This window comes from Endocarpon pusillum (assembly GCF_000464535.1).
Source record: "Endocarpon pusillum Z07020 unplaced genomic scaffold scaffold1462, whole genome shotgun sequence".
Classification (NCBI taxonomy): Eukaryota; Fungi; Ascomycota; class Eurotiomycetes; order Verrucariales; family Verrucariaceae; genus Endocarpon; species Endocarpon pusillum.
In genome coordinates this window covers 1-22,781 of record NW_006916015.1, presented here as the reverse complement: position 1 = coordinate 22,781, position 22,781 = coordinate 1, and the positions used below count along the sequence as shown (strand labels likewise).

At 49.9% G+C, this 22,781-nt stretch overlaps 11 protein-coding genes across 11 annotated transcripts; 3 read left to right on the top strand and 8 right to left on the bottom strand.

The window, feature by feature from the left end:
- Positions 1-70: 70 nt before the first annotated feature.
- On the bottom strand, positions 71-775 carry EPUS_08890 (uncharacterized protein; the record flags this gene model as incomplete). Its single annotated transcript, XM_007802011.1, has 1 exon — positions 71-775. One exon carries the CDS (start codon positions 773-775, stop codon positions 71-73), a length of 705 nt encoding a protein of 234 aa, XP_007800202.1.
- Positions 776-4,190: 3,415 nt separating this feature from the next.
- Positions 4,191-4,925, bottom strand: EPUS_08889 (uncharacterized protein; the record flags this gene model as incomplete). Its single annotated transcript, XM_007802010.1, has 1 exon — positions 4,191-4,925. The coding sequence occupies one exon, from the start codon at positions 4,923-4,925 to the stop codon at positions 4,191-4,193; it is 735 nt and encodes a 244-aa protein (XP_007800201.1).
- A 1,219-nt stretch (positions 4,926-6,144) lies between these two features.
- On the top strand, positions 6,145-7,026 carry EPUS_08888 (uncharacterized protein; the record flags this gene model as incomplete). Its single annotated transcript, XM_007802009.1, has 3 exons — positions 6,145-6,472; positions 6,727-6,967; positions 7,020-7,026. 3 exons carry the CDS (start codon positions 6,145-6,147, stop codon positions 7,024-7,026), a joined length of 576 nt encoding a protein of 191 aa, XP_007800200.1.
- Positions 7,027-9,278: 2,252 nt separating this feature from the next.
- EPUS_08887 (uncharacterized protein) lies at positions 9,279-10,920 on the bottom strand (the record flags this gene model as incomplete). Its single annotated transcript, XM_007802008.1, has 3 exons — positions 9,279-10,252; positions 10,305-10,687; positions 10,739-10,920. 3 exons carry the CDS (start codon positions 10,918-10,920, stop codon positions 9,279-9,281), a joined length of 1,539 nt encoding a protein of 512 aa, XP_007800199.1.
- Positions 10,921-12,422: 1,502 nt separating this feature from the next.
- Positions 12,423-13,025, top strand: EPUS_08886 (uncharacterized protein; the record flags this gene model as incomplete). The annotated part of the gene is made up of 1 exon (XM_007802007.1): positions 12,423-13,025. One exon carries the CDS (start codon positions 12,423-12,425, stop codon positions 13,023-13,025), a length of 603 nt encoding a protein of 200 aa, XP_007800198.1.
- Positions 13,026-13,075: 50 nt separating this feature from the next.
- EPUS_08885 (uncharacterized protein) lies at positions 13,076-13,459 on the top strand (the record flags this gene model as incomplete). The annotated part of the gene is made up of 1 exon (XM_007802006.1): positions 13,076-13,459. The coding sequence occupies one exon, from the start codon at positions 13,076-13,078 to the stop codon at positions 13,457-13,459; it is 384 nt and encodes a 127-aa protein (XP_007800197.1).
- Positions 13,460-13,929: 470 nt separating this feature from the next.
- Positions 13,930-16,113, bottom strand: EPUS_08884 (uncharacterized protein; the record flags this gene model as incomplete). The annotated part of the gene is made up of 1 exon (XM_007802005.1): positions 13,930-16,113. The coding sequence occupies one exon, from the start codon at positions 16,111-16,113 to the stop codon at positions 13,930-13,932; it is 2,184 nt and encodes a 727-aa protein (XP_007800196.1).
- Positions 16,114-16,646: 533 nt separating this feature from the next.
- EPUS_08883 (uncharacterized protein) lies at positions 16,647-17,567 on the bottom strand (the record flags this gene model as incomplete). Its single annotated transcript, XM_007802004.1, has 1 exon — positions 16,647-17,567. One exon carries the CDS (start codon positions 17,565-17,567, stop codon positions 16,647-16,649), a length of 921 nt encoding a protein of 306 aa, XP_007800195.1.
- A 1,396-nt stretch (positions 17,568-18,963) lies between these two features.
- On the bottom strand, positions 18,964-19,680 carry EPUS_08882 (uncharacterized protein; the record flags this gene model as incomplete). Its single annotated transcript, XM_007802003.1, has 1 exon — positions 18,964-19,680. The coding sequence occupies one exon, from the start codon at positions 19,678-19,680 to the stop codon at positions 18,964-18,966; it is 717 nt and encodes a 238-aa protein (XP_007800194.1).
- Positions 19,681-20,430: 750 nt separating this feature from the next.
- On the bottom strand, positions 20,431-20,814 carry EPUS_08881 (uncharacterized protein; the record flags this gene model as incomplete). The annotated part of the gene is made up of 1 exon (XM_007802002.1): positions 20,431-20,814. One exon carries the CDS (start codon positions 20,812-20,814, stop codon positions 20,431-20,433), a length of 384 nt encoding a protein of 127 aa, XP_007800193.1.
- A 1,371-nt stretch (positions 20,815-22,185) lies between these two features.
- On the bottom strand, positions 22,186-22,613 carry EPUS_08880 (uncharacterized protein; the record flags this gene model as incomplete). Its single annotated transcript, XM_007802001.1, has 2 exons — positions 22,186-22,316; positions 22,370-22,613. 2 exons carry the CDS (start codon positions 22,611-22,613, stop codon positions 22,186-22,188), a joined length of 375 nt encoding a protein of 124 aa, XP_007800192.1.
- Positions 22,614-22,781: the final 168 nt, after the last annotated feature.

The window sequence follows — 22,781 nt, the reverse complement described above, 5'->3', positions numbered from 1 at the left end:
CGAGGCAGGCCTCTACTTCGCTTCACCCATGACAACCGATATCGTGTTCGACATCATCCTAAAAACATGATTACTCCTCTCTTTTCCTCATCTCCTCCTCCTTGTCCCTTACCATCCCATCAATCCTTTGAAACGATCCTACCCCTTCAATATAACAAGTCCCCACCCACTCCCACCACAACCGACTCCACCTCTCCACACCATGCCTCCTCAACCTCGTCCTAGCCATCCACACCACCTCACTAACATGAATCCCCAACATAGCCGTGATTAGCCATGGTTGGATTGTCGAGCAAAACCATGCGAAACTCGGCACGAAGCTCAGCCCCGACGTCTCGTAGAACAGCGATCCAGGTAAAAAATTTGCGCGGCGAGAAAATGAGAGCATGGTCAAGACAACGGTGAGGAAGTTGATTCGCTGAATCAGCGTGTCAGGGGGCCGGTACGTCGTTATTCTGACATCGGACAGGTCAAGACCGCGAAGACATTCGTTGTGCATTTCCTTCAGGCGCTGACGGGTCGCAGCAGAGGATGTGAGTGAGGACAGTGGGGGCTGGAAGGGAATGTGGTAGCGTTTTCCTTGGGAGGTGAGGATCAGGGAGTCCTGCTTTAGCGTTGCTAGGGTGGTGGAATCTGGGGTGGTGGAGTGCGCCGGCACATTGCAGTAGTGACGCAGGAAGAGGGAGAGGGAGTCTCGGTGCGAGGTGTTCATGTGTGTTGTTATGCGGGTCCTGATGGCTGTCTCGTCGTCGGATTGGGCTGGGGGTGGTTCCATTGTGAGGAGGTTGTGTGAATTTTTGGTTCAAGATGATTAGAAGATGGTTTTTCCAGACATCTGCTATTACGATCTTGGACAAGTGATAGTTGGGCTATCTCTAATGCTGGTCTTTAGAGATCCTCCTAGTAATGATGGTGTATCAATAAAAGATCTATATTTTTATAATTTTTTGGGCATTGGTTTCATACGATGATTGGCATATTGCAGTACTAGAATGTGACTGTATGAGAAACCGTATTGACCACAGTGCGAGGATGCTCAATTGGGTCTCGGAAGGGGAGAGTAGAAGTAGACTTCTTAAAATGCTGATCTTGCATTCTGTTCACAGTGGCATCAAGTTGATCAGTAGACGACTTTTTTGCCGTCTTCGGCAAATCTTCGGCCTTCGAAGATTTTGATTGGGCCTGAGGCCAACAAGAGAACAATTGTATTTTGTGAACCGATGCACGACTATTTGTACAGCAAGTATTCTCGAGGACTCTCTGGTTATGCAGCCTGTCTGATCTGAAGGCTTGGAAGTCGCCTCTTCTCCAGTTGCAGATATCTTAGTACACCATGAGATCGCTCGATCACGAGCATGCTTCTCCTGGAAAGCATCACGCCGTCCTTCAAGGAAGCGTTGCGCAAACCAAGGGATGAATATTCTCAAGAGCATCCCCGTTCTTCAGCTGTGATGAAAAGGCATGTAAGGAGATGCCTGGAGGCAACACCAGGGCCGTTCTTTACGCGGATCCCTTTCCATTGACGTTCGCTTTCCGGCTATGGCAAAGAAGTTGTCACTGTCCATGGTCCTGAATGCATCGATTATCTAGGAGAGTTTACGGCTGGCATATATGGCTGCAACCAAGAATCCATTCGCAAAGCAATTGATGGTGTTCTCGATAAAGGATGGAACCTCGGTGGACATAACGAAATGGAGCAAAAGCTTCCCAAAATAATCTGCCATAGATTTCCTTCAATGGAGAAAGTTCGCTTTGTGAACCCTGGAACCGGCGCAAATATGATGGCTTTAGGCACAGCCATCACCTATACCGAACATTCCAAAATTCTCATCTTCCACAAAGGATACCATGGGAGCACCATATCTGGTCATCAAACTGAGGGTAAGCCATCAATCAACCTGTCACATGATTTCGCGGTAGCGCCATATCATGTTGTGTAGGGAACGAAGAGGACTATTGACGAGCTGTCTTGTCACTCGCTGGCTGCCATCCTTGTTGTACCAATGCTAGGGCGTGGCAGCTGCTTCGTTGGGGAAAAGACGTTTTTGCTGTATCTGCGCAACTTGTTCGGAGCTCGGTGCTCTTCTTGTCCCGACGAAGTTATGACTAGTCGGCTCTCCTACTTCGGTATGGGCCTGATGGAGCCGATCATCCCTGACATAATGACTTTTGGGCAAAATGGTAGGTGGTGGACTGTCTTTGGGGGTGTTCTGTGGGCGAAAAGACATCATATGCTTATCGAATTCAGGATCTGGCCAGCTTGATCATCCAGGGACTTTCAATAACAATGTGCTAAGCATGAGCGCTGGTGTCGCAGGCTGCAGCTTGCTCAGCCAAAAGGTGCTTGACAAGCTGAACCGGAAGGGACAATTTATGACGCAAGATTGATAAGATGTTCACCACAAACGACATCAGTCGAACAACATCCTTGGGCCCAATCAGCGACGAAGCTTCTGTACATCATCTATGGTGCCTCTGAAAATGCTCTTAACTGGTGTAGGCAGTTTGATGAGCATTCACTTCACAGGTCCAGAAAAGCTGCTGCTGCACGGATTGTTCTGGCAAAATATGCTGCAATATACCTTGCTCAAAGTGTTGATCGGTTTGTAGGGGCTGTTGAAGACTTTTGCCAGAAGTGGACATGGTTTCTTATGAAGCCGTGACATCTGGACTGTCATGATGGTGATCCATGAGTCGTACGAGTCTGACCATCTGTTGCTCTAATTGAGTACAAGCGACAAGAGCACTACCGGCAGCTCGAAACTGGAATAATGGTCTTTATGAACATCCCTGAGCTGCTGGACTATGCTCTTACTCTACTTGCGTATAGCGCAACCAAGGCAGGAAATACTTCAACAAATACCAAACCAGGGGACAAACGTCCTGGACCCAAACCAGCTGTAGTCATGCCAATGTATTAGCAGAACCGCACAAGAAACACCAGTACACAAACGCAGTGTCTCCCTGTGATACCATCAAACACGATGTGAGTACATATTATCCTGCGCTCCCCAGTCAAGCTGTGCTGTACGGGATGTTGTTCTTGTTATCACAATTATGGATCTGTTGGAACTGGTTGCCTTTATCCTTCTTTTCATACTGATATTACGTCTTTCCGATTTCACATTTGAGCACGCAGCCAGGCTGCTTCGCCTATTCTAAGACATCCTGCTAGAGATATCTGGATCGTTCTTCGTGACCCGTGCTGTCAACGATCCACTGGTCACTGCACACCACCAGGCACACAGAGTCTGTCTGTCCGCATACTCGATAGTGTCACTTACCTACTTCATAAACACGCAACCACCCTTCTACCTCTCGGTAATATTCTAAAACTAGTCCCTCTATTCTGATAGCACTAACACACCTTTCCACAGTCCCCTCTTTCACCCCTTAGCTCGCCATTCGTACAGGTACATAGGAAGCTGCTGATACAAAGAAGATGTCACCAACATTTGTCTATGATGTCGAATCAGTCCCGATAGTGGCTGGTCTTGAGCCCAATTGCCAGTTTGGGGAAGACGAGCATGAGGATCCGAACCTAGCCGCAATAGCCAACCAGCTACCGGCGACTACATTCTGGGCTTTTTCATGGGAGTTCTTTTGCAAATTGCCCGAGCTGATCTTGCAAGGGTCGGGTATTGGAGGGTATGACTCGGTTTGGAGGTCAGGTGTAGGCAAACAAAAATAGAAGGGGATAGGGTCAGCACCTGGACCGGAAGAAGTTTATGTTGGTAAATGGTCAACAGTTCGAGGAGGACGACAATGCAATAGGTCTCGGTCAGGGTATGCTCATTCAAAATCCTGTCTTGAATGTCATTCACCCTAACAGTTCATGATGAGTACTTGCTAGACAGGAACTATACCAATACTGAACCAAGTGGTATTGTATGTTGTTCAGCAGGGCCATTGACTTGATCATTTTATTCATTGTAGTAATCCCACTAGAGCTGATCCATAGCATCTCAGATCATTATTCAAAATGACCACATTGCACACACCATGAGCCACCTAATTTTGAAGCCATGATAATCAATGTTGCAGTCCACTCCTCCCTTCCAAACAAGGCAGGCGTGGTGCGAGCAGATTTAATTCCTACATTCTTCACATCAGCATGAGCGACGATGAGAGGCAAGTAAGGCTCTGGCATCATGTGCCAGAATGGGAGAGGGGAAGACCGCGGGGAGAACTCACAGTAAGCCCAAGGTCAAGTCACCATGGATCTTTGCCTTCAATTGGATCTCAATATCCAAATTCAAGTCCAATCTCAGTCGCAACTGCTCGTTGGTACCCTCCTCCTCACCTCCCTTTTCTTCCTGGCCACCCTTCTTGCCGCCGAGGAGACCACCGACAGCTTCACCTGCCTTGCCTGTTGCACCACCCACCGCATCCCCGGCGGTGTTTTTCACGAGATCCTGCGCCCCGTCCGTCACACCACTGACGGTATCGGTTACGCCGTCCAGCGTCTCGCCAGCCTCGTCTACGGCGGGTAGGCCGCCACCGCTGCTGCTGCTGTTGCTGTCCTTTCCCACGATTGCGATTGCGGTTTCGTCGACCACCTTGCGCCTGTTCGGTGTCGCTCGGTGGCATGCTTTCTGAGCCGCTGTCTCTGCTCCGACCACGTCCTCGACTCTGTCGCCGCGACTGTGATCTCGGCTTCTCCTTGTCCATTTTCGGTTGAGGTTCTTCTTCTTTGGGTTCTTCACGTTCCTCACCACCGTCACCGTGGTCAATTCTTGTTTAGGAGCGTCTTCCTGCTTGGCGCCAGGCTTGGGTCCTAATTTCTTGGGCGTTTTCTTCTGCTGAGTCTCCTTCTTTGATGCTGAAGCTCCAATACCGCCAGAAGCAGCGGCTGAACCTGACGCGGCGGCGTTGGCTCCGGCGTTGATTTCACTTTCTTTTGTACTGCTTTCTTGCTCAGACATTGTAGGAAGTCAAGAGAAAGGAGGGCAAGAAACGACGCGCGAGCTATGAAAAGGAAAGATGGACATGGGAGATGACCGAATTTGACAATCGTGCTACGAAGCTCTTGGAACTTGGGAATACAGACTGGGAGTAGGACATAATCCCGGTTAGGCCTACGTCAGAGGGGTCAATTAACCCTGGACTTGGTGGCAGGTAGAATGGGAAACTTGCACAAGGCCGCCCACCAGAACCGGGAATTGACATTTTCAGAGCCATTAGAGCACCATGCTGCCCTAAGATGTGGCGCTAAACAGGGCCTCCCACTTCAAATGCAACCGCTTTACAGGGGTCAGACGACATCTACCGAGCGATCGCATTGCCCAGTGTCCCGAAACCAAGCTAGACAAAAGACCAAGCGCAAGATGTCTCTATCGAAAGGCTGCGGGTAGGCTAGTCATGGGTGGCTTAACGGAAAACAGGTCTTGCCACGAATATGCGAGCGACGGGGGGATGGTGGACACTGAAAGCTCCGTACTCGATACAATATTTGTCGGTCAGCGAGCTTTGGGAACAAGAGAGCGAACGCACAGACTTCTCAATGAATTGAGAGGTTAAGCACATATCACGAAAGCAAAACAACGGAACGTCACCAAAGCCGAGCTGTCCACGTAACTTCAGGGTCTAATTCCTCTCCTCATTCATGGTTCTGCGCATCGTACCAAATAATCCATCACCAGGTTATGTTATGCCGAGGGCCAGACCGACTTGTAGCACATGTTTGGAGGAAAAGTCCATGGATCGACCTGCATCCATTTCCCAGCCATCTCTTCAACGAGACTGACGAAGACGAGAGAAACACGCCGGTCGTCAATGTACACAGTACATACAGGTCGCCTCGTAGCTTGCTCTGATCCCCACTCCGTACATCTGCGGCTACTCATATTGACGCCGCTTTTGCGATCGACAAGCGGACAAGCCCTGGCAGACCTGCAGACCTAGTATGTCAATCAGGGTTTGTGGTGGCTAAATACGAATCCCTTGTCAAGGACCCCTGCTGCCGATGATGTCGTTCGTCGAGTCTGCATTCCCAGTTCTGACGATAGCTTTGCTGCTTTTTGCACGTTGGTAGATCTGTACCCGCCTCCACTCTACATGCCACATTTGGAGCTGTCCCTCCGTCGTATTGATTGCTGCTCCTCGATCCGTCTTTCTCCCCCCATATGAGCTCTTGAGGCAGAAATGTCAGACACCGAAGAACCTTCGCAACAACCGACCCCTTCAAAGACACCCAAAAGGCCCCAGGCACCAGAACGGACAGACTCCGATCAGTCAGTGGATGACCCGGGCTACCAATCCGGCCGATCACGATCGCAGTCACGCCGAAGACGTCGACAGAATCAGCGCCAGAGAGCACAGCAACAGCAGCAACAGCAACAGCAGCTGCAAAGGCAGGATGGTGGTTCAGGTAGAGGTGCCCAGGCGCAATCAATGGCCAAGATAGATGAAGAGCAGGGAAATGAGGCGGAAAGCCAGGCGCAGAATACTATGCAAATGTTCGAGAGGATAGGTAGGTTTCAGCTCGGGCTTTCCTATGTGCTGCGCATCATTTGGCGTGTTTCTCCCACTTGCAACATGTCCTAAGCAATACTCAAACTGTTTCAAGCTGTATCTGTCTCGTATACTTTGGTTTTAATTGCTGTCCCTCCGTCGAAACCTACCTGCATCTGTAGCCTTCCCAGACTATGATCTTTCATCTCCGAATTCCATCGTCTACAATCCTTCTCCCCACGATCAATCCTATTCTCACACTCACCTCCGCAGGCCCAGACTCAACCTCCATGGATGGTCCCGTAACCTACGCGCGTGCCATGCGCGGCGAAATCCCCATGCGGCCTGGAAACCCCAACCAAGCTCTCGGCACAGCTAACCAATCCGTCGATGCCAAATCTGGCGGCAAAAACATCATGGATGAAGAAGGGTTGAAGTTGAGGTTGGAGTTGAACCTAGACATTGAGATCGAGCTCAAGGCCAGTATCCATGGTGATCTGACACTGGCGCTTTTGTAAGTGACATCCCTTTTTCGGAGAGGTGTGTGTTTCTGATAACGATTGTAGGGCTTGATTTCTAGTTCCTAAGCACCATCATCTGTCTTCCGATAACTGTTTTCTACCGAGTGGGGTGTTTTGGTGCACCAAGTCTGATGGCGCGACTGCTGATCTGAACTGTGCCAACCACGCAGAGAGTAACAACATATCTTCTGGAAGGGGTAAAGGGAGCGTGTTGCCACTTAGGCACCGAGACTTTGAGTGCATGACTCGGCCGAGGATAAATGGGCTGTGCTACTCTACTTCATCTAGGGCAGAAACGAAACGGAGCGTACAAAACGCATTCGCATTTCTATTTGCGGCAAAAATCCACGATTTCATTAACAACCTACATATCTGTCTATCATTGTACGAATCCATCGCAACTCTTCCCAATGATATGTTCCCCTAGACGCATCCCAGATACTTTTCTACACCTGTCCACTCCATTCTTTCTTGTCTGTTTGGGCTTCTAGTTTCATCGTCGCAATCCATATGATTGATTTCGAAGCCTAGAACGTACACAATCAAGGGCTGGCTGCATTGAAATATTGGCAATTGCTATCTCACATTCGAGCCTTCATTCCTGGTGCCCACCCGTTCACTGTCAAGCCATCCCTCTCTCGTTCAATCCCCTGTCAGCGAGATCTGCCTCGAAGCCCCATGAAGCCCGACCCGCAATTAATTCTTATGCTTTCCACTCCTAAAGCAAGTGGTGCATTTGTCATGAATTCCTGGTTTCTCACTCGCGACGTGTGCGCAGTCTTTCACCCTCGCCGACCCCTCCTTAATCTACATTGCGGCAACCCCTCTCCCCATATAACTTCAGCAGCTGGTTCTGCCATGACAAACCCCTTCTACCGGCTTCCCGGCCTCATCCTTCCACGTCCTAGCTAGAGACTGAATGGAATTTATGAACACACAGATGATACAAGGTCTGGCTGGCATGCCTCCGTCGGTTTTCTCACTGGCCAATGGATGGATCGGATCTTCTGGATTGCTAGTTTTTTGCTGCATGAGCTATCTACAACCATCTAAACCAATGTGAGCACATGGAAAAAGGCCGGAGATCCCTGACCGGTAGAGTTTGCTTGAGTCATTTTACTTTCAGCCATCGCCGGGCGAGGCAGTTTTACCTTCTTGCCTCGCTCTACTGGCACCTCATCTGATGCCCTCTTATCTACCATCTCTTCTCCTATTGTGTTGTTTCCGTATCTAAGCCCATGCATGGTTCTCTACGCTCTCTCATGGACTTACCTATCCTCCAAAACAGCTTCCCAGCTGTAGTAGTACTCGTGCAAGTCCGAGCTGCACAGGAACAAGAAAGGCCGGACCTTGACCGTCTCTGCTTCCGCACGCTCAACATGGTACAAGTTACAGACGGATACGGATGACGAGAGAGGAAGAGAGATCGTCGCGGCAGTCTACTGGGGTGTCTCTGCGCGCGGGTATGAAGAAGTCGAGGCAGAGGCAGAAGCTGAGACGGAGTGAATAGCGGAGCTGAGCTGATCGCACTCTAAACAAGGCGGTTACACGAGCCACGGCGAACAGGCAAACTGTGCCACAGCGATTCAAGCTTCAGGATTCACGCTATGGCTGGCGTTGAGACCCAAGACTCACCACGGACTAGTGGTCTGGTTGCCGGGCCCGTCCGTCATCCTGATGCAGCCCCGTGCATTGTGCGTTGTGGGTGTGACTTTTTTTTTTTCTCTTACTTCTGATGTGGTGAGGAGGTGAGGAACACCATCTACCATCCACCGTCATCGATCTAGCATGGTATGGTATACCATCCTAGTCTGTGGAGATGTTCATTCATCGTTTGGGGCCATGGCATATGCGGCCTGGCGGGCTTCGATGGTAAACAGATCCAGATGCAGATGCAAGTCCAAATCCAAATCCCACATCGAGCACCGGCAAAGAAGTTACTTATAAAAAAAGGGTCTTTGCTGGGGTAGGCAAATATGTAAGATACTTGGAAAGTTGTATGGGCCGAGCATAGTTTTCAAGGAAAAAGAGTAATGAGCAGTCCGCACTGTGCTTGCCGACCTATGGATCGTCCAGTGCAGGGTGTGACAGTAAATATCCCTCTCGTGAGTCAGATACAGAAACTGCCAACAGTGACGTGGATAAGGATAGAGTAGATGAAACACCCTCCTCGATCTGCAACAGTAGCAGTACCAGCGTAGAATAGGGAGACACGATGCTTACTCTCTTTCTCGTCCGGCATGGATACAACCAACCGACTCTGGCTTGATTTCGGTTTCTATGACCACAAGGCCACCAACGCACTCACTCATGAGGACTGACGCTGTCCTGTTGCGCCGTGGTATGGGTCTCCATCTCTGGGCTCTGGGTCTGCATCATCTGATCCATCAGGCCAGCATTGTACCTACTCCTCTTTCGCATGCTTTGACCAAAGAAGAACATAACAAATGGCACCGGACTCAAGGCCAAGACGGCAAACCCAAATGCCCCCAATGTCCACATCGGCGTAGCGCGCATAAAGCTCTGAATAACGACTAGCGGGATGACGCCCGCGAGGGCAATACGGAAACATGCCACCGCCGTGAGAGCGGCTAGTGTGCCCTTGGGTGGATAGGCGTCAAAGAGATAGGCGATGATGCCGATGAGGGCGGACATGCTACCCCAGACGTAGACTGTAGTTCCGACGATGGGAACGATGTAGTTAACGGTGGGCTTGGCGGTATTGCCCACCCAGAAGAGTGCGGCCATCATCAAAGGAGCGCCTATCATGGCTGGGTAGAGACGATATTCAATGTTCGGCAGCATGCCCATTTTCTTATTGTTGCCACGAGGGCGGAAAAGCATGTCTAGGAGGACTGACATGGTGAGCGCAAGCACTGTACCAGCTAGTGCAGAAGTGAAGGCGAGTCCAACGCTCTGAATAGTGAAGCTGTAGGCTGATCCCAGTGCAACTGGAACGGTGATGAACCACTGAAATAGGAAGCCGAAGTTGGCGCCGAGAAGAAGGGAGGACATTATGACGATGGGCTCTGAGACGAGCATAATTAGAGGATCAATGATGGTGACTTTGGCCATTTCCGCTAAGGTGACTCCGGATTCTGCTTTTGGAAGATTGTCTGGTCGACCAGCTCGCTTGGCTCGGGTTCGAACGATTCGTCGAGGATACGTTTCGGGCATGCCTACACCGAAGAGGAAAGCGGCGAACATGGCCATGAGGCTGACGTACTGAGTCCAGCGCCATGAGGTGACCGGAACAACGAAACCGAGGACGATAGGACCTAGGAGAGTCAGCCAAAGTGGAACATGGTGTTGATCTACCTCTATACGTACCAAGGCCGGCTCCGACATTAGCGGCAGCGGCAAGAAAGGAATAGTATGTGTTGGTGGCACAAACGGACCAGACATCGGCAAAAGTGCCCTCGATCAAGACCAAGCATGGTCCACCACATAGGCCGGCGAAGAAACGAGTTGCTGCGAGCGCCGACCATGTCCTGCTACGACTCGCACCGAGTGTGAAGAGCATGCAGAGGAAGAGGCTGACAAGGTATACAGGTTTGCGGCCGAATCGTTCGCTCCAATGTGGCGTATGGATTGATGCAAAGAATATGCCAAATATGTATAGAGAAAACCCGAGCGTGACGACTGGCATACTGATATTGAACTCCACCATGATCTCTGGAATGGCAACCGTATAGGATGTAAGGCCAAAGCCACTAGGAGAGTTAGAAGCCATGCATGTCAAACATTCCAGTTCCTCAACTTACACCACGGCAGTGAAGAGCCAAGAAACCAGAGATACATATAGTCTTCGAACCATTGGCCAATTCATTGGGCTGTCTGGGTCATTTGCTGGGAGATGATGGCCATTGGTAGCTGGGAGACTCGGGTCATCAAGTTGCTTCATGCCTCTTTCTGAGTCTCTTAACACGGGACCGTGGTCGACCATTATCTCTTAGGGAGCTGGGAAGACTTTGAAAAAGACGAAGAAAGCGTCAAAGAGCTGGTGGGTGATAGGAAGTGATAGTGTATTTAGGATTGAATGACTATGTTGAAGGAGAACAAAAATAATCGGAATAATTGGGAGTGACTGAGCATTTATATACATCCTTCCGGTATTGCAGGCACAAGTTTTGGCGATCATGGAACAGCAAGTTGGTCGAGATAGAGCTGAGGCGGAGCTATGGCTCCAATGCATGATATATGAATTAAATAGAAATTGTGATGAATCTGAGCCAATGAGGGCCCGCCGGGAACGGAAATGGGTTTGACGGCAATTGGAACTGGAGAAGTGCCCACTAACAGCCATGGGTGCAAATACAAATTGCGTCCTAGCAGGAGCGCGAACATGCAAGCTTCGAGCAGGGCGATGGACTCTTTCCCATAGCCTCAGGTTGATGCTCAGTCAACGAATTGCTGGATCTGGTTAGTCAGGGCTGGTTAGGGGTCTATGCGATTAGCCCCTAGAAGACATGAAAACCACTGGGGTTGGTATGTGAGTCTCGTTTTTGGGGCGGTCTTCTTGAGACGACAGCTAGTAGCTTCTTCCAGCTATAGCATCGAACTGCTGAGAACGATAGAGCTGTCCAGGAAGAGTTGCTACAAGACAAAGGCATAGGTGTTCCATGAGAGGAAGTCTATGAGATGATCAGACATTGATGGGAACCAATCCAATAATTTCTTGCAGAGGCCCTTCAAGCAGGCAAATCGATCAGAGCAGACGAGATTTGATTGGAGCTAGGAGGAGAAGATGATGAGGATGATGAGGAATCAACAAGCTCATTGACGTGGCATTGTGGCTGATCCGCTTGGACCCAGTGCGCACAGACCAGCTTCCATTTAGTGGTTACAGATCCTTCTATCGGATCATGTCAACACCCAAACTCGGTACTTAAAGGAGAGTGACTTGGGTAGACGACCAAGCGACATGACGGCAGGGGGAAAGAGACCTGGAAGGTTCGCCGAGAACGTTGGTTTCGATGTAGCAGCTCCCAGACATCATTCGCACTCAGCTAGTCAAGATTGTTTGGGAAGAAGGTTTGTAGTACCTAGCACGTCTTGGTCCTTGTAGACTGAGCTGGTAGTGGCTGTGTGACTGTGGTTTACCATTGAAATAGTCATACCTGACAGGAGACGACCAGCGACAGCCACGGCCAGCTCCTGAATACTGCATACTGCATACTGTTCTTGGGCACCACAAATCCAAACGAAACAGGCAGTGAACTGGGATGCAGCAGTGTATGTTTAGTTAGTTATACGGAGAGGATGGAGGATATTTCTGATTTCTGCGTAGTCAAAAGACTTGATTTGCTGTGCACAGACCAAGTGTAAAGTGCTTGCAGTCGCGTCTCAATCCTGGGCGCGTCAACAACCTCCGAGGCATCGCCCGGCAAGATCTGGATCTGAATTGCTCTACATAGAACTATCAAGCAGCGAAACTACATTCTCAACATGGCACTGCTCGTGGACAAGCTCCGCCCACGCTCCCTCGATGCCCTCACATATCACCAAGACCTCTCTAGCCGCCTCGAAGCACTGGCATCCAGTCCCGACTTCCCGCACACGCTCTTCTACGGCCCCTCCGGCGCGGGCAAAAAGACCAGAATCCTCGCTCTCCTCCGCTCCATCTACGGTCCGGGTGTAGAAAAGATCAAGATTGACGCGCGAGTCTTCGCAACCAGCTCGAACCGCAAACTCGAATTCAACATCGTCAGTTCAGTCTACCATCTCGAGATCACCCCGAGCGACGTCGGCAACTACGACCGGGTGGTGATCCAAGAACTCCTCAAAGAAGTCGCACAAACCCAACAGGTCGATCTGAATGCACGCCAACGCTTCAAAGTCGTCGTCATCAACGAAGCCGACTCTCTCACCCGAGACGCCCAAGCGGCATTGAGGCGAACAATGGAGAAATACAGCGCCAACGTGCGCCTGATCCTCCTCGCCAACTCCACAGCCGGCATCATCGCCCCCATCCGCTCCCGCACCCTGCTGATTGCTCCGTCCTCCACAACGCCACCACGACGCAAAAATGGAAACACATCCCCGCCCTGAACGAGCGTATAGCCCGCGAATCTGGCCGCAATCTCCGCCGCGCCCTCCTCATGCTCGAAGCCGTCTACGCCACAACGCCCGACCCCACAGAGAAAACCCCCATCCCGCCTCCAGATTGGGAAGTGCTGATCTCTCAGATCGCCGACGACATCATCGCCGAGCGGTCGCCTAAACAGATCCTCGTTGTGAGGGCGAAGCTGTATGACCTGCTGACGCATTGCATACCGCCGACGATGGTGATCAAGACCTTATGCTGGAAGTTGGTCGAGAGGGTGGATGAGGAACTGAAGCCGGAGATGGTTAGGTGGGCCGCGTTTTATGAGCATAGGATCAAGTTGGGCAGTAAGGTTATCTTCCATCTGGAGGCTTATGTGGCCAAGGTGATGAGGGTTTATGAGATGTTTTATGCCGGCATGGGCTTGGATCTTGATTGATTGATGTTTGCTTAGCGGGAGAGCTCGAGTGGAATGCTAGCTACCTGAGTGTAATGACATGATGAGGTTTGCCTCCCTGTCCTCTTGAGCACCCCCAACAATCAAGCCCAGTGACCATGCCCAGTGACCTCGTAAGCGATTCTGTTCCAAGTCGAATAGCAACCTGAAAGTAGGATGATACCTTTGTGCTCACAGTGCTTTCCCACCCGCAGCGTGAAAATGAAATGACTTCGCCTTCGCATTCTTTCTCTCCACCGACAGTCTGATATCGACATGACGGCATAGTGTACAGTATTGCCGACCAGAACCGTAAAATCGAGACGCCTTCATGGTTACAACCTTCCCGCCAACACCAATCACACCAATCACACCAACCACACATCCATCCCTGTTCGAGAAGCCACCTGAAAATGACAACAATTCTTCGCATCCACACTCTTGCACACTGGCACTACAAGCAGACTGACCAACTAGTTGTCATAAGCACCCCTTCCAAACAACTCGTTAAAGTACTGATTCTCCTCGAAGCCATCGACATCCGGAGTAGAACCAAGCGGAGGTAGAGCGATCTCGCCATCCCAGCCCTGCCAACCCATGTCCATGCCCAGGTCCTGAGACTGCTTGCACGGCTCCAAGGTAGAATTAAGGGTGGGATCGAATGTGGGACCGAGTGTGGGATTAAGGGTGGGATTGAAGGTGGGATCGATTGTGGGATTAAGGGTGTGATCGAGTGTAGGATTAAGGGTAGCATCGAAAGTAATATCGAGGGTGGGGTCATAGGCAGGTAACTCATCCTGAAACTCGCCATTGTTGAAACGCTCTGTGAATTCTTCAAAGGACATGAACCCGGAAGGGTCTGCTTCAGCAAGAGTCCGCTCGGTGGAGTTACTGCTGGTGAGAGTAGGCGAGTTGGATGCAGGTGGGCAGGCAGACAGCGAAGCTCCCGTTTCATTGCTGGCCACATCTTGGCTCACCTCCAGAGCGGTCGAAGTGTTCTGCTCTACGGTTGCTTGAGCTTGTTCGATGCTGCCTGGCATGGTCGAGGGTAGACTGTTGGTCGAAGCTGCAGAGTCCGGGTTTGCCGATCCAATCTCGGCGCGAATTGCCTTCTCAAGCTCGACATCGGCCTCGTTATTGATCCCTGGCTCAGTTGAAGACTGCTCAGTAACCTCTTCAGGAGCCGAGGCTGCATTGCTCGTAGATGAAGCATGGCCAAGGCCAGGAGGCTCAACTTCCTTGTCGGAACCGTCGTGGTTAATCGCAGTGACGGTACATGCCGTAGGATCGTTCATATTGATGATGGCATTCGAATGGGTGGTGTTAGGCATTTGCGATGTGACTGGAGTCTGGTGGGTGACTTTTTTCTCGTGAAGCGTTACGTAGCGCGCGGGAGGTGGCTTTGTTCCCATTTGCTTGTACTTTTCGAGTTCTTCTGGAGAGTATTTCGGCTGATGCTCAATGTAGACCTTATGTTCTCCATGAGACCCAGGTAGGGGCCCAACAAAGCAGTTGGGAGGAGGGTAACCGTAGATGCTGACAAAGTATGGGAATAGTGGTTCTTCCATCATCCACTCCTCTGTAGTGCCGGGATTGCGAGTCAGCCGGGTGATCCTGGTTGAAGTAGGTTTGTCAATGCGAACTGCTGGAGTTGGACCCATCATCATCATATTGTTTGGGGCTGCACTATTTGCTGAAGTTGGGGCGATCACACCCAGGCTCGTCTGAGCCATAGAGTTCGCTGGAGGTTGAGTGGTCATGTTCGTACTAGTCGCAGCCATAGTAATTGGTTGAGCTTCAGCGGCAGCAGCACGTGCGCCGTTTCGCTTAGCAGACTTGTTCTCAACAGTGGCATTGATGGAGTTGGCTGTCTTGGTGGCTTGGGAAATGTTTGTGGTGACTTTTTGAGGCTTCTTGTTCGACGATGCAGCCACAGGTGGAGGAGTAGGTGATGTAAAGCTACTGATGAATTGAGCAAAGTCTGGCAAGTCTGGGTTGAAGGTTGACTGCACAGCACTGGGTCGCTGCTGGTGAGACACTGCTGAAGACGCCAGTGCTGCCTTTTTCGCCTTTCGGGCCTCTGCTTGCTTCTTCTTCACTAAAGCTTGTCTCTGCTTCTGCGCCGCCGCCTTGCGCTGGAGATAAATCTTGTGCTGCTTGACGCATTCTTCGAGGATCCGAACATTTTGCACAAACTCGCGGCTCTTTTTGATGTCGGAGAGTTCCTGCCAAGCAGCTGCTAAGCTCTCACTGAGCACAGCTCTGGGTCCGTCGGGGAATGCGGCACGCTGACTTGCATTCAAAGGGCAACCATAGAGTTTTTGTTCGACAAGAAAGGTCAAGATCATGTGAGACTGGTAATTGGCGAAAGCGACGGCCCACTTGTTGCGTTTCTTGCGGAGCACAGCGAAATATTCCATGAGCGGAGGACCACAAGATGTGACCTTGAAGTGAGGTTCAAGAACCTTGATTTTCTCCACAATAGCTCGATAGTTGACGGCACAGCCAGGTTCATTGCTGAAGATTACTTTGGCGACAGTCGGATACTTGAGCAAGACTCCGGGCGGAATCGGTTTGTCGAGGCTGAACTGGCTCTTCGCATTGGGGATGGCCATGAAAGCTTGGAAGACTTTTGCGAATGCATTATCGATCTCCATCGTGGGTTTGTTCGGGCTGTATGTTGCAGAGTTGAGGAAGAGATTGTGCGATGAGTGGATGGTTGATTTCAGACAATGGGAACGAGGTTGTGAGCAGAAATATTCGAGTTCGAATGTGCGCAACCTGACTTCAGATTTCGGTTGAGCTCTGATGCAAGCGAGGTTCGGGATTTACTAGGCGTGATACTCGAAGTTGTGGGATGAGTAGTGCTTGTGAACTGACTGATTACCATGAACAAGTAGAAAGAGTTGAAGGGCTGCTGGTTGGCGTCTGCGAAGATGAGTTGCGGTGTCAGTTTCGTGCGGTGTTAAGACGAATTATAGAGTAGATGGTGACAGGTCAGAGAGGTTTCTCCAAGTTCTGGCAAGCGAACACCAGGAAGCGATGAGAATTGCCATATTAGGAAATTTTCGCTGCTTCCTGCAGGCGGCCTAAAACGGCAGAACCTTATTTTACCAAGCCGCAGACATATTGACATGGACATTAGCTTTTGAGATGAATTGATCTCTTTCTAGTGTAACGGCATGATCTTTCAACCTCTTGGTAATTCCAGGTCGACTACCCATGGAGCATTGCGAGGGTGGTATCTCACGTCCATAATGCTAGCATTGACGAACAAAGTCTCTTGCCCCCATTGCAGCTGACTGCTTCCACTGGAAGATATGTCGATGAATGCCCCCCGCCTTTCCAAAATCTCACCTCGATCTACCACGATTGGTATCAATTGATCTTCACCATCAGCTCTCTCATCTGACGCCCACTTCATTCGTTTTGCTCCCCAGCCTTCATGAATGTGGCCAAAAGCATGTATTCTTGGTTTACATCTCTTCACAGCACGAAGTAAATGCTGACAGCCAGCAGATGCATTCATCCTTGCACCGAAGCCTACCACACTGTCCATAATGCCAAAAGGTGGCCCGTGGGTGACCATAATATCAATATGTGGATGAGATGGGATTGGATTCGCCGGGCCCTGGCCTAAGAGTCGTTCGACCGCTGAGGGTGGGTTGAAGCGATCTTCAGTTCTCTTATAAGCAAAGGCCCAATCACAGAATTCTGGTTGATAGGCTGAAGCATAAAGGGTGAACTTGGCCCCATTCTTCAGCTGAAAAGACTGGATACCCTCCTTCATGAGAACAATCCCTGCTTGGCGTGCTTTCGGACCGCTGTACATCTCCCTGATGGCAACGAGATCTTGAGGAGTGCCATGCTTCCATGGATGACTGTTGTAGTATGGTTCATCGAGGGTAATGTCATGATTACCAGGAATGACAACCTTCAATTCCGCTGGATGTTCCATGAACATTTCTACTTGCGCTTGGTGTTCATGTCGCTTGCCGGAACCCGTCAGGTCTCCTGCATGGAGCAAAACATCAGCATCGGGTAGAGGTGCACGGAAAGCATGTTGTGCATCAGCAGAATCGAAGGGCTTCCGGTTATGGGTGTCGGACATGATGATGATGCGAGTTTTTACGGTCTGCGATTTAGCAGACGGCTCCATTCTTCGTGGGCAAGAGGCCAGAAGACGGAGAAGTCACCTTGGCGATATCGTGAGAGTAGTAAGTCTCAGATCACAGCAGGAAGATTCACACAGCTAATCATGTCACGTCAAACTGATGTGATGTTATCATCCACGTGACGGCTTTCCAATTGAAGGAGAACACGGTCTGTTCTGTTGAGATGGCAATCTGGGAGAAATGAAGAAGTCGGAAGCACTGCCAGTGAATGTGGCTGCCTACAATATCAGACAAAATGAAGGGATAATGCATGGTCCGGATAAACGTCGGAACTTGGTAGACCTCAGTTACTCCACCCGCCCGCTTCTAGAGTGCAATACGTTGAATGAGGATCGCATTTCAGCTTCATCAAGAATACTATGTTCAATCATGGCAGTCTTTGCAATTGTATCAGCATTCCAGGAGGACTCTGCTATCTTTCCTAGGAGATAAGACTCATGAGTCTTACTGTAGTCATCAGGGATAACTGGCCTAGGCCTTTACGCTGCTTGTCCGCGTCTCATCAACAACCTGGTTAGTTCTACACTTATGCAGAATGTGCCACGAATTTGGTGCTCGGCCTCAGACGGGCTAAGAACCTGTCCCACTGAGGAGGTCTGATTGTCCATTGATGCAATTTTGCATATTTGTGGGACTTGCAGAGGAAGTCGTGTTCTGGAGGGGCCATCGATTGACGATGGTTGGGCTGTTCGAGGGTGGCACATTGCTTCTGCAAGGCATCTATGGAACATGACCCACTGTGACGATCAGCTAGGCATTACTGAATTTTGAAAGTTAACACAAATCGTGCCGTAGTGGTGCCAGTAGACGGGGCGCCAATTCGCCAGAAAGGCAAGGGAGGCTGCTCGAGCACAAAAGGAAGATTGTGTTGGGGCTGCAGTATTTCCTCAAGCCAGGAGCTACAAAGGCTGTTAATGGCCTGCTTTGTCTCAACAATAGTTATTGTTCTTCCCAGGCTAACCTGAGGTATTTGGGACAAAATACGGTGAAAGGTATGCATATCCATAGGAATGGCTGACATGCTCGAACTCTGAGGGAAAATATGGGCTAATGCTCGAAAAATGGCTTCCTTGAGGGACTTAACCTGGAGAGCCTTGTACGAAGCGGTCATGCCCACGTTCAAACAGATTCCGGGGTGACTGCGCATTGTATAATACTATTTCAAAAGTCCTGGTAGGGATCAGCTTCGCAACTAAATGCTTTGAAATCTGCAATCCTTACTCAATGGCCGAACGCGCTCCAATCCCGGCAGCGGGCTTACAATTGAGGTGAAGGCAGGTCTTGTAGGTGGTGTTGGAACATAGGTCGTCTCGGCCGGGAAGGAGGACCAACCTACGCTGTCTCCTGCTCAAGAGTATCGGCCATGTCGCCCAGGGTATCAAATTTCCAATCATAGATCTGCTCAGTAGCGTTTCCCATTGTAGCACCGGGCCTAACGATCCATACTGACTTGATGCCCATCGCAGAGGCAGGGTGATGATCGTGAATCTGACTTTGAGCTGTTTGTAGCACCTTGTCCTTTCCAACACCGAACTTTGATTCGATATGCTCTAGCATGTATTCGAAGTTGTGCACATGTGGCTTATAAGATCCAACATCTTGAGCTGTGATAATCGCATCAAAGTGAGTGCCTTCTAAAGGCCCAGCATTGGTTGCATTGAACGACACTCGATCAACGTTAGACAGGACGAGGAGCTTGTAGTGTTTTGAGAGTCGCTTTAGTGCATCAATTGTGTGAGGAAAAGCTGGCCATTTGCCCACTGAATCCCCAAATTCTTTGCTCTGTTCAGCTGTCGGTCTATCCAGTTCGAGTGCAGCCGCAAATTGGGGATGGACTGTGCTGAGCAGTTGCGAATAAGGCATATCAGGAGTTCTATCCTGCTGCTGGCGTTCCAATTTATGAAACACTTCTAACAGTTCCTTGCGAGAGAAACTTCTTCCATTATTATTGAGAATTGGCTGGAGTGCTGCAAGAATGCCACTTTCCCAATCAATCAAGGTGCCGTATACATCAAACGACAGCAGACAGTAATCGGACAGCTTTGACATACCGAGTAGCGGATGGAGCTGCGAGACAGTTACAATATCGTCAACCATTAAGACGTGATGGAAGAAGGTTTAATGGGGGTGTCGTCAAAGACAGGGCGTGCGGATGACTAATCCTAACTTGGCGCTCACACTGGCTTCAAGTTCCCCATGACAGCTTGTTGACAAGTTGTTCATCACATCATCGGAAGCATAGCATTTACACACACTTGAGCCAGCTAAAGAAGTTTTACCAAACCAGGCCACATCTCATGATTCCATCATCAACTGTACCACCTGTCTCTTTATATCGTTGAGGTGACTGAGACGATATCTGCAAACAAAAGTCTAATTACCTCATATGATATGGTGAATCAGAAACAGTGCTGTACCTTGTGCAACAAGACGACTGATGAATCGAGATAAATTGAAAGCGGCAGACGTGCCACGAAAGAAGCGCCTCCCTTGTTAACATTTTCTCTCCTTCGTCTATTCCACTCAACCCTCTATTGATCAGCCAAGACTCCGCGATCCATCAACTGCTAAGGGGCGAATAGATCAAAGCATGCTGATATTCATATACCACTTATTAGATTTTTGCCGAGTACACGCAACCATCCAGCTCCCAATGATCTAACCAAGAAATACAGATGCTCGCTCAGCTTCCGGCTTTCAACAAAAAGGTCAACGATCATAAGTCTAGAGCGATCTACTCTGTAGGAATGATGCGATAGCCCCCTCTCCTTCAACGCTTCCAATATCACCTTGTTCCTTCTATCCCACGATGCCGACCTGAGGAAGCCTCTGTTCCTCGTCGTTCCTTGGGGCTCCAGCAAGCTCATCCCGTCTGTTCTGCCGTTTGTATCCGAGATAACAGAATATGACGAGCAGGATTACGGCCAAGACGATGATACACATCCACACGATTGGTGTTGTGTTCAGTCCCTTTGAATCCCTGAGATCAGGCGCCTGTCCCGATCCGTTGATCGCATCGGGATCAGCTATTGCTTTGGACAGCAGATCCGTCTGCCGGTTGGCTATTCTTGTGGAGTCTCGATGCGGCGGCGATGAGTATTTCGATTGGCTGGCCGCCTCGAAGGGAGCGAGAGTTTGGCTGGCCTCGGCAGGTTGTCGAGAATTAGCCATGGCACGAGCCATGGCAGAATAAGGTGAAGCGAACCCCATATGTGTTGATATATAATATGTCGTTTGATATTTGCTTAGCGCTGTACAACAATCAGACCTGCAACATCAAGAAGTATCATGTAATCCATGGGGTTTTACCTGATAAATTGTTATGATGATCTGCTCGAGAAGTGCTGGAGGGTTTTCTTTGCATGATATGATTCTGCGAACAGCATAATTCGGGAGCAAGTTCTGAAGACTAGTACTCATGGGAGTCATCTCAAGGACCTTGATGCTTTGCGCTTAGTTTCAGGTGCTTGGTGCCACGATAGACCAGTTCCTTGCTATGCTCCACATCTCTAGAATCTGTTGAATTCTGCGCATACCAAGCACCATTCGCTTTTGACCGGAACGTTGTTAGCATATTGGTGGGTTGGAAACGGAAATCCTGTTGGTCAGAGGGTACACATTGTGGGACCTTCATGTCTGCTAATCTGTCTCCACAAAGGAAGAACAATGAACCTTAGCAACGTAAGTTTGCAGTGCATTCATATTTGTCCCCTTGGTGTGCCCCTTGTGCAAGCACACAAAGTTTTTGACAAGCTCCGTTCAAATTGACCGGAAGTCTGCTGCACATTTTCGTTCGGTACTTATTCAATTTGTCCATCCTAAATTGCAGAAGTGCATTCACGAAGTTTGCTTCACTCCTTCTCACTGCTCCCCGTTCAATCACTCATCATGCAACTAGTACTCTACGGATTGCATCCCCATCAACCATAATTGTTCTAAACCGGCTGAGGCTTCGATTCGAGTCCGCATTCTGCCGAAATTGGCAAGAAAAGAGAGCCCTTGTCACAATTGAAGAGTGCGAGGGACAATTCAAGCGGCGTTCAAGATGACAGTTGGGGAGTTGGACGCTCTTGCTTTCATGTGTATGAAAGCGTTTCCAGCTGGCTGAATCGTCAAAATCCAGCAATGCTGCGATCGGATACGCACAAGCATTCTTTAATGGCTCGATGTCTCAAAAGATGGACGCAACTCTTCGTTCAAAGGAAACTCGCTCATTCTTAAAATGGGTTACGCCAATGATATCGCGCATGAGGAGGATGGGTGACGCCACAAATGCAACTTCAAGAATGTGGAGCGAGGGTCGACTCCATCCATTCACAGCCGATGAACGACGATCTGCTGGCCGTATCCATTATAGCTAACGGCGATTTGGATTCGACGCATCAGGTATTCGCAATTCGGACAGCACTCTACGATCTGAGCTGGTTTTTTTGGCTTGATACAGGCACCGGATGCTTCAATTTAAAGCGTACAACGGTCGATACGAATTGCAATACGTTCCCATGCGGAGAGCCGTCCGAGAGATCATCTTCATGCCCACGCGCTCAGCAATATCTAGGGCCCGAGGATGCTGGCAGCAAAATCTTCATACTCTTGTGTTGCCGAGGCTTCCGCTGAGAAATGAAAAGCTTCATCGACATCTTTGCCCTTCAGGACTTGAGACGTCGTCGAAACTACTCCACTACCTATGATGGAGATGAGGGTTCTACTTCTTGCATTACTGGTCTGGCTACGCTACTTGGAGCTTGACCACGTAACAATCCCACGGCGTAGAGGTTCGCCTCTTGATCAGGGTAGTCACACGCGAACTTCGACCAAAATCGGTCAGGCATTGCCCACGCGCGTTGTTCTCTGCTTGCTCGCTGATGTTTTCTAATCAAGCAGGTGAGAATGAATTTGATGTCCTCGGCGTCCTCTGCTTTCTCATGCCGGGTCGTCCTGTTCGTGTATGCATAAGCTTTCAAGTGGAGGAGAAAGACCATGTTCACGACTCGGACCCGAGGCGGTTCCGCTTCAGTCGTATCCGCGTCGCCGCGGAAGATCGGTCGGCATGCCTTATCGGCGTGTATTTTGAGGTAATAGTAGTTCCTGTCAGAAGCCTCAAACCTATTGTGATGTCTCGGAATGCCTTCGGAGCGGTCCATTCGCGG